The 10,387-nt window shown below is 41.8% G+C and overlaps 1 protein-coding gene across 1 annotated transcript; it reads right to left on the bottom strand.

Annotated features, from left to right (window-relative positions):
• Positions 1-4,204: 4,204 nt before the first annotated feature.
• POP5 (POP5 homolog, ribonuclease P/MRP subunit) lies at positions 4,205-9,977 on the bottom strand. Its single transcript, XM_068238688.1, has 5 exons — positions 9,880-9,977; positions 9,663-9,805; positions 6,721-6,870; positions 4,406-4,489; positions 4,205-4,326 (listed from the first exon to the last, which is right to left on the bottom strand). The coding sequence occupies exons 1-5, from the start codon at positions 9,894-9,896 to the stop codon at positions 4,232-4,234; spliced, it is 489 nt and encodes a 162-aa protein (XP_068094789.1). The 5' UTR covers positions 9,897-9,977; the 3' UTR covers positions 4,205-4,231.
• Between the last annotated feature and the right edge of the window lie 410 nt (positions 9,978-10,387).

Raw genomic sequence — 10,387 nt, 5'->3', positions numbered from 1 at the left:
TTCACTCTGGCCTACCACCCCTCACAAGTGCTCTAAACCTACAGCTGAACTCTGGTCCCCTACCATTCATGTCCTTACCTCTCCCTCTAGATTGTAAGCCTTTGGGCAGGATCCTCCTCCTTTTATGTCCTACCTGATCTTGCACCTCCATTACTGTGCACCCATGCTATGCATCTGAGTGAACCTAACCTGCCTAATCTCCATGCTCCATCCAGTGACTGACTGAGCATTACCTTGTACTCATACTGTGCTGTGTGATCTGGTTTTCTTGTATTCCTGTATTGTCATATTGCTGTATGTCACCCCTAAATATTGTCTGTAACCTAAATTAATGTTCAGCGCTGTGTAATATGTCGGCGCTTTATAAATACAATAAATAATGATCTGATCTTAATGTTTTTTTTCTTAGCTGTACTACACATACAAATCATAATATCTTTTTTTTCCGCTTCAGTGTCTCTTTAACATACCACTAATCTGTGATGGATTAATTTTCAGCGATTAGCAACTAATTATTTCAGAAGAGGACATTTATCAATGCATTCACATTACAGAACAGTCCCACTAGCTCTACAGGTATGGCACAGTGCTGACTTTTTTTTATTTCCTAAATCTCCATAGCATATGGTGATGTTTAGTGCCATACTTACAAAGTAAACATTTTATGTATACAGGTGCTATATACACAGGTTCTCCAAATAGGGCTTGGCATCCTGGTTTCACTTTCAATTCAATCTCCCAGGTGTCCTGTTTTTAGTCTATGACATCTTTTCACTGCTCAGCAGCCTTCACATTTATTACTGTTAACCTGCCATATGGATTTCATGCAGTAGGGGCTCCTGCAGAATATTTTTCTCTCTGCATACTGACTCTGGTGATCTGCTGCATTGCAGGAGTCTACTGCTATACCCGCTTCAATATTCACACAAGTGTTATTGGTGCATGTAACCCATTGGCTGTAGTACTGTGTGGGTAAGCAGAGGTCTTTGGCATCAGACACCTACCTTAGAGTGTGGGTTTTTCTGTTCTCCATTGGTGTCTATAAACCTGCAGCATACATTTTAGCTTTTTGTGCTGCAAGAATATCGAAGTTACTGAATTTAGGCCTATGCAGCATGTGACAACTGTAGTGAGAAGGAATATGGAGGCTGCCATTTGTTTCCTGTAAAATACCAGTTGCCTGGAAGCACTGCTGATCTATTTGGCTGCAGTAGTGTCTAAATCACAACAGAAACATGCATGCAGCTAATCTTGTCAGATCTGACAATGTCAGAAACGCCTGATCTGCTGCATGCTTGTTCAGGATCTATGGCTAAAAGTATTAGATGCAGAGGATCAGCAGGATAGCCAGGTAACAGATATTGCTTAAAAGGAAATAAATATGGCAGCCTCCATATCACTCACTTCAGTTGCCCTTTGAGGGCTATTTCATACGGGCAGCTGAAAGCATTAAATTCACCCACCTGTCAGCTGCTCTCTTGCACTATAGTGACAAATGCTGCCATTTGTTTAGAATTTAACTGCACCCGAATGGTGCTCATGGGTGACAGACTGGACACCAAACTGCCTGGCAATGCATAGTTCAGCCTCCTGCCTGAAAGAAGGGAAATACCTCACTAATGGGATGCCAGAGTAACAAAATCCCAGTCCTGTAGGCCGTTTTACTTCATAGTACTTTTAACATACATGTCAAAATAATCAAAATGCTCTACATTCAGTTATGTATACAATATTTAAAAGCAATGTATGCCATAGTGAGCCGTTCTCTTCACAGAAGAACACTGGTATGTAGCTTTATATAAAGACATTGAGAAGGCACAGTTCAGCTCATATGTAACATTTTAATAGTCTTAACTACCTTATTTACAGGATTATCAAGATATTCATTTTATTTTTAAAATCTGTACATAATACACAAAGTATAGCTACTGTAACAATTGACTTGATATACAAAATAAGAAAATAATCTCATCATACCCTTGTTAAAGGAAAGATTCAAGCAAAATAAAAAAAGTTTCACTTACCTGGGGCTTCTACCAGCCCCATGCAGCCATCCTGTGCCCTCGTAGTCACTCACTACTGCTCCAGTACCCCGCTGGCAGCTTGCCAACCTCGGAGGTTGGCGGGAGGCATTGCGTACATTTTACGCATTCTTGCTAGTGCAGGAACATTAACACATACATTTTTACGCGTTACTTGTTCAATGCGTACATTTTTACGCATTGAACCAGTAATGCGTAAAATGTATGTGTTAATGTTCCTGCACTAGCAAGAATGCGTAAAATGTACGCAATGCGTCCCGCCGACCTCCGAGGTCGGCAAGCTGTGAGCAGGGGACTGGAGCAGCAGTGAGTGACTACGAGGGCACAGGATGGCTGCATGGGGCTGGTAGAAGCCCCAGGTAAGTGAAACTCTTTTTATTTTGTTTAGACATTACCTTTAAAGGACACCCGAGGCAAAAATAAACAAATGAAATAACTGATTGTATCTATTTTCTCCTAAAATAACATTTTAAGATACTCCACTGGTTTATTTTATGTTTAAATCTACTTTAAGTTTTATTGTTTTTACTCAATGACATATTCATTAACATATGCCAGAGCTAAAATCTATGAACTATTAACCCTTATCTCTCTCCTGCTCTCAGAAGCCATTGTCAGCTAGGAAAGTGTTTTATAGTTGGAATTTCTTATCAGAGAGGGTCACACCGTTGTCACTTCCTGTCTGAGTCAGGACTGAGTCAGCCACTTACATACCTGATGTTTAACTTCGGGCAGAGAAAGAAAAAGAAAACAGTACAGTTATTTGTGTGCTAGGGCACTGTACATTCACATTTCTATCTCATCCTGTCACCTCGGGTATCCTTTAAAAAGGAGAATGACATCTAAATCTTAGGACGTATGATAACCTAGTTTGTTTCCTCAATACTCCTGCTCAGTACAGATTAAGATGTAGACAAATGAGCTAGTGATCACTAGCTGTACTTTCCTGTAGTTTTTAAACTGCCAGGTATGACACCCTGCAGTGGCACAGCCAAGGTGATATGGGCCCCAGTGCAAGTTTCACATTGAGCCCCCTCAAAAACTCTGAACATATTAATTGCTATGGAGCAGGGCTGTGGAGTTGGAGCAATTTTTGAGTACCTGGAGTCAGTCGGTGGTTTCATAAACGGAGGAGTCAGTTGAATGATTTTTGTACCCACTCCATACCCCTACCTCTGCATGGGCTGTGGAGTCAGAGTCACAATTTTGGGTATCTGGAGTCAGTGGCTTCATAAACTGAGAAGTCTCAGTTGGATGATTTTTGTACCACCTCCACAGCCCTGCTATGGAGCACAAAAACCTGCCAAGTTAAGAGAGGTATACACAGGGAAGGCAAACTGTTTAATAGTTACCACTATTCAATGTATAGAAGTGATCATTATCAGCATATAACCAATGAAGAGCTCATACAGTAGGATTCCATAGGGTCCTCTCAGGTCCAGGATGGTGTGACCACATCTCCAATTGCTACGCCCTGGCAGTCCAGAGACATGCCCCTCCACTACAGCACTGAAGTGCCAAATCATTCAAGCTGCACTAAATATGAATCCATCTCTGGAGACTTTCTTATAAACACATACAATTTGCACATGCAGGTATTGCTAAAGCTTCCAGTATGAATTATGGCAATAAATCATCTTCACCAGTACAGTGGCTGTTGATTTGGGGCTAGGGACTGCCTGCACCTGTTTCTCCTGCCTCATTCATTATTACCTTATACAGCTTAATGATTGTGAATGAGACAAGTCTGTAGGAAACAGCAGAGGTATGGGATCAGTACATCTACAAGCAAGCAGAGCAATTTTCACATCACTTTTCAGTATCCTTGTTATCACTACAGGTGGGCTGAATAAAACATATATTCTATTTTCCTGGAATCCAGCTTACATCCCCGGTACACACTAAGATCAGAAGTGCGGTACGTAGTGCCTCACAAAGCCTGCAAATACACAGGTACATAAAATACTGCATTGAAGCAATGTCCAGCATGCCCATTTATACAGCACACCACAGTACTTTTTATGAGAAAGCTTTGCTGCACACATTTAGCCCACAGCACAGCCCTCCTCATTAAATGGGGTGAACCCTGCAGTAAAAAGTGACTCTGTATGTCCCTCAGCCAGCTATGTTGCCCATCATGAACGAGGCCTTAAATGTCCAACTACAAATAAATGCTTTCTTTTATCAAATCATTCCATTTCTTCATACTCTGCTATGTATTCTGACTCTTCCACATTCTGCAATGTACAGCTGGCTATAGACTTCCGAATGGTTTCTTTTTCATCTGGTGATAAAAAGAAAATCTTAAAATACAATTCATTTTTCACACTTCCTAAATTTACATTTCGAAATGAGAGACATACCAGGATCTGTACATTCTTTCAGTAATAGACTCAGCTGTTGCCTGTTGTATTGGATAAGGAACTTCTGACATGTTCGTATAGTGCCTGGAAGACAATGCACTTATTCATTAGCCATTATTTATTTTTCAATACACTGCGGGTTTGCAGTCTTTCTACATTCATGGAGACACAAAGAGAGGTTTAAACCCCACCACAAGAAAGTAAGCGACAGTTTAAAAGCAAAAAAAAACCCCCAGACTTAAGATGGTAAGCTAGGCAGCAGGTCTCTTGACTTTAGCACAAAGGGCAGTAGACATGCTAGAGCAGGCATGGGCAAACTTGGCCCTCCAGCTGTTAAGGAACTACAAATCCCACAATGCATTTGCCTTTGAGTCATGACTGTGGCTGTCAGACTCCTGCAATGCATTGTGGGACTTGTAGTTCCTCAACAGCTGGAGGGCCAAGTTTGCCCATGCCTGTGCTAGAGTGTTCTCAGCTGGCCCATCTCTGCCAAGATTCTAGCTTCTGCAAAGCCACCTAGATGCGCTGCTGAGAAGTGCCGGATAATCTGGGCCATGTTTGTTTCAGGTGTGTGAGTCAGACACTACTGCAGCAAAAGAGATCAGCAGGATGCCAGACAACTGGTATTGTTTAAAAAGAAATATGGCAGCCTCCATATCCCTTACTTCAGGTGTAATTAAATTTGGCAACAAGGTACAATAGCTTATAATTCACTTCTACTAAGATACAATATACTAACCCTTTGGGTATTTGTATACAAATGTGTTGCAAGTCTTCCTGCTCTAATGAGATTGCCAGCGGATTCCCCGCTTTTAATGTAGGCAGGCGGATGCTGCAAGTGACCCGAGGTTAAATCAGCCTAATTCAGGGTTATGAGTCCTAGGACAAATGTTGTGTTTTCATTTTATCTTTTAAAATAATGAAGACTGGTGGCACAGAGGAAAGCGGTAGCACAGTGTATCGCCTTGCGTACACATTTAGGTCAAGCATGAACCTACAGTCCATATCTCGTTTGCTAACAGGGGACTACCTGTATGCCTCAAGTCCCTCTTCTGTTTTTCTTTCATTTGTAAAAATCAAAATATGGTTGGGAAAAAAAAAAAAGGTTAGGAATTTGAATGTATTGGACTGGGTAAGTAAACAAGAAAAGTATGATCAAATCACTGCTCTCCACCCTTATATTTATCTAACTTCTTAGCGCCAAGACGCCACATTAAAACTTTCTGCTGGAGCCTCTTAAAGCAGAACTGTAGTGAGAGGTATATGGAGGCTGCCATATTTATTTCCTTTTAAGCAATACCAGTTGCCTGGAAGCTCTGCTGGTCTATTTGGCTGAAGAAGTGTCTGAATCACACCAGGAATAAGCATGCGGCTAATCTTGTCATATCTGTCAAAATTGTCAGAAACACCTGATCTGCTGTATGCTTGTTCAGGGCCTATGGCTGAAAGTATTAGAGGCAGAGGATTAGTAGTATAGCCAGGCAACTGGTATAGCTTAAATGGAAACAAATATGGCAGACTCCATATACCTCTCACTACAGTTCTCCTTTAACGGCTCTGGGACATAATGCGTTGCTCGCCCCCGCCATACACACATGCACCCGCTGCTCTTACCCATTGGAACACAGAGCGATCTGTAATTGGGGAAGTGAAACAAGGGGTTCCCCTAACCAATCTCAATGCCTGGAATAAACATGACACTTCCAGGATAGCATTTGCGCCATCTAGTGGCAAAGTAAAATTACACACACATAATTAAAAATGTATAAAATTTAATCCCTTCCACTTCCAAAGGCCCCCCCTCCAAAAAACACTAACACTAACACTAACACTAACGCTTGTTAAAAAAATATATATACAATTTTATGAGGGTATGTTACTCTTATTTTACTACACATGTGGGCCTGTAATTATGGACCGGACACAAAAAAAAAAAAAAAAACAGAAAAATTACACCTATATTTCCAAATAATATACCTGTATTGTCACCATACATTGTGATTGGGACATAATTTAAACAGTGTAATAACTGAGACAAATAAAATATGCAGGTTTTAATTACGGTAGCATGTTTTATTTTAAAACTATGATGGCTGAAAACTGCAAAAGTACTACTCAAAGAAAGCATAATTGGTGGCGAAAAAAAAAACAAGGTATAGATAATTCAGTTGTGATAATTAGTAATAAAGTTATTGGTGAATAAAAGGGAAGAGCGCTGACAGGTGAAAATTGCTTTGGTCCGCAAGGGTAAAAACCACTTGGAGGTGAAGTGGTTAATTAATAGCAATAGTGGTAGTAATAGTAATGTTTCTTACCTCCAACATGTAGGGTGTTTATAAAGCATGGATACCGATGACCTCTGTTCTCTAGGCTGGAGATGAAAGGCAGGGATGACCACAGAAGCTGGTGGAATTCTTTCCGACACCGAAGCAGGATTACGCCAGTGTATGCATTAAGGTATTTCACTATAATAGAATAAAAATATCAGAATAAGAAAAGCTTTACATGTAGCCATATGTACCATAAAACTTAAAGTGTACCAGAGGTACCAGAGATGAGTAAACTTAAATGTTTTATACGGATTGCTCCCACTGCCATCCTCAGTCTTCTCCCTCTTCGGTACCGGGTCCTGTATCTTCGGCCAATCGACCCATGCGCAGTGTGCTCCGTATCTCTCTGCAGACAATAGTACTGTGCAGGTGCAGTACTATTCTCTGTCGGAGAGAGCGCACTGCGCATGCGTCAAACTGGCTGCGACTGCCAAAGTTACAGGACCTGGTACCTAAGAGGGAGAAGACTGATGGCTGCGGCGTGAGACCAATCCATGCAGATGGGGCTGGAGGAAGCCCCAGGTATATATAAAAACTTAAGTTTTCTCATCTCTGGTTTCCTTTAACACTGATTTTCATCTGCTGCACAGTCATCTCGTTTAATTTGACATCCAGATATACTGACCTCCCATGCAGTCAGTGTATCCCCAGGCTACAACCCTGGTAAACAAGCTCCAATGATGTAGCAACTTCCCTTTTATAGTATGTGGGATAAGGCTATTGTGCATTAGCACATAGCCTTTGCTAGTAATGTGCTACATTTAAATCACATACAAAACATTAACATTTTCTGTTATCTGCATGCCATCCCACTGACAATAAATTTGAACAATAATCAATTAGACTTCTGCTTAAAGGAAATCTAAAGTGAACAAAAATGTGCCTAGCTTAACTTACCTAGGGCTTCTCCCAGCCCCCTGTAGTATTTCCGGCCCCTCGTCGTCATTACACTCCAATTCCTGCAGAAACTGAGATGCTACAAAAGTCGTATGCGTGTCCCCAGCTATTCACCTCCTTGATCGCATAGCATGGTGCATTCTGCACAGTTCATAAAAGTTGCAACTGTGCCCATGCCAAACGTCCCCAGGAGCACATTCATAGAGGGGGGCATGCACAGTAGCCACGAAAGGGCACAGCTACTGAATGGAGCAGAGCAGAACAATGATGAGGGACCACAACAACAGCAGGGGACTAACAGAAGCCCAAAGTAAGTTAAACGAGGCACATTATTTCATGTAAGTGTCCCTTTAAATCAAACAGATCAAGTGGACAAGACAGCCGATTCAGACCCATCAAGGTTTGGTACTTTTCCATTAGCCGGGCGCATCCACTAGGTGGCGATAAAACTCCACCAGAATTACATCTTTCCCTACTATCCATGAAGGCCAGGAGGGGGAATAGTAATTAACGCCACCTAGTGGATGCGCCCGGCTAACGGCAAAGTACCCAATGTTTGATTGGGGATGGATTTTCCCATATTGAGTTGCTGCTAAAAAGCAAATGTACCTAAAACAGACCTAGGGCCCAATGCTACAACTGCGTTTCTTTGCACTTTCCATTTCCACGATTCAATGGATGTCTGGCACAATTGCGGTGCATTTGCGATTTGTGCCAGGAAAAAAAAAAAAAAAAATAGTTGGAAAATATTTCAGATTGCCAAATAATTGCATAGCAGTACGATTGCTATGTGATATTCCTGTGCAGTGTGAGGGTCAACAGATATTGAGTGCTGGTGTTATAATTCCAGATCCTGCATTCAGAAACCCAAACTCTTCCAAACACCACACTTTAGCATCAGGGCTGTGGAATCTACTAGGCATACATATGAACTGGCCGCCGGGAGAATTGGGTGAAGTATACAGCTTATCCTGCTGCTGCACAAGTTCCCGGCAGCGTTAAATACTATTCCCCCTGTAGGTCCAGGTGAAGCTTGTCAGATATATTCTCATGGCCATGCTCCCCTTCATGTATGAGCACTGGCATAACACACACATGCAAATACAGCTGCACCTGCGTAGTAAGCCAGCAGTGATTGTAAATGCGCAGCCTCAGCCTGCCTTGTTTCCACCTGTGCACTTCTGTCTGCTTTTCAGCAACATGTATCAATCTGTAATTGATGTGCTGAGAAAAAGCGGACAGAAGCGGATAGAAGCGCACTAGGCCTCAATTCACAGAGCATTATCAAACGTTTATCAAACACTTTATCAAACGTTTGATAATTTACCTCATGTGTAAAATCTCACTAAGGTGTTATATATTTGTTGAACGTTTTATCGGTAAAACATTCAATATATAACACCTTAGTGAATTTAAAATGAGATTTTACCCATGAGGTAAATTATCAAACGTTTGATAAAGTGTTTGATAAACCTCCATGAATTGAGGCCTAAGTGGAAATGAGGCTGCACATTTACAATCACTGCTGGCTTACTTGATGTGCTGATAAAAAGCGGACAGAAGTGCACAGATGGCACGACAGTGCATCTGCGCTCATACCAAAGGGGTGTATAACCGCAACAAGAAGAGGGTCTTGGGAAGTTTGTTTGTTTTTTTGTTGTTGTTGTAATGTTACAAGTTTAGATGATACTATGTACTGGCGAATGCACAAGATCTCCTAATATACTTACTTGAGTATGTCAGGAGTTTCAAAAATACAACGCTTATTCTTTGATTTAAAAAAAAAAAATAGCTAACAATAAACGGTTTCATCTAGATTCAAAACTTGTGCTTACTGAGTGATGCAAGACAATAAAATGATTGATTTGTAATCACAGAAATATCACATCATTCCATCCAGCTGAAACTGCAGATCACAAAAGTCCTTTCTATTCTATATAATTTCTTCCTACTAATGTTAAAATACAAATTATGGAGATTACAACGTCGACTGCCGTACGGTAATATATCTTTGTGACCAATGTGCTCACCTGATAGTCCTACAGAGACAGCAGCAGCACCAAAGTCCCCGTGCATACGAGCTACAGTATTCTTGACGTTGTACAGCACTACGCTCTGCGTAATATTCTGCCTGCAGCGTGGTTCCTCCAGCACCACCTCGCACAGAAAGTACCTAGGGAACAATTACATTGCGGTCACCGATTACCAGGGATTATACCAGCAGAGTGTACACCACAACGGATTTACCTGGATTTGAACCGCATTGCTGCAAAAGACACACGCGTCGCGTGTATTCGACCAGTCCACAGAACCCGGTAGTAGGTCAACGCAACTTCCGGTAAATGTTAGCGCGTTGCAATAGCCATATTGGTTGTGGAAGCAGAGGTATTTATTATTAACTCGTGACTGAGTGAGGAGACATTCTTTACTGTTGCTTGTTGCATTCTGTCACTCGGAGCGTATCTAGAGAGAATACATGAAACTGTAGTTAACGATATCCCATACAGAGCTCCACAGAGTGTGTTGCATTACAAGCTTGTAGTAGTGACAGTCCAGTCCACATCAGGGGCGTAGCAATAGGGGTTGCAGTGGTTGCGACCGCATCGAGGCCCTTGGGCCAGAGGGGCCCCGCAGGGCCTTTCCTCAACTACAGTATTAGCCAGTGGCGTAGCTATGAATCTCGGGGCCCCGGTGCGAGTTTTACATTGGGGCCCCCCAAGAACTCTATACGTAGCAATTGATACGGCGCAACAAA

This window comes from Hyperolius riggenbachi, chromosome 1 (genome assembly GCF_040937935.1).
Source record: "Hyperolius riggenbachi isolate aHypRig1 chromosome 1, aHypRig1.pri, whole genome shotgun sequence".
In the NCBI taxonomy this organism is placed as follows: Eukaryota; Metazoa; Chordata; class Amphibia; order Anura; family Hyperoliidae; genus Hyperolius; species Hyperolius riggenbachi.
The sequence above is the reverse complement of the archived record's forward strand: the minus strand, read 5'-3'. Positions and strand labels throughout refer to the sequence as shown.

Excerpts from the sequence above, each read along its gene's own strand:
- POP5 (XM_068238688.1), bottom strand. Across the intron at positions 4,490-6,720 it reads AAACACCCTACATGTTGGAG|GCACTATACGAACATGTCAG; the intron begins GTAAGAAACATT and ends ATTGTCTTCCAG. Across the intron at positions 4,327-4,405 it reads GAAAGAATGTACAGATCCTG|ATGAAAAAGAAACCATTCGG; the intron begins GTATGTCTCTCA and ends TTTTATCACCAG.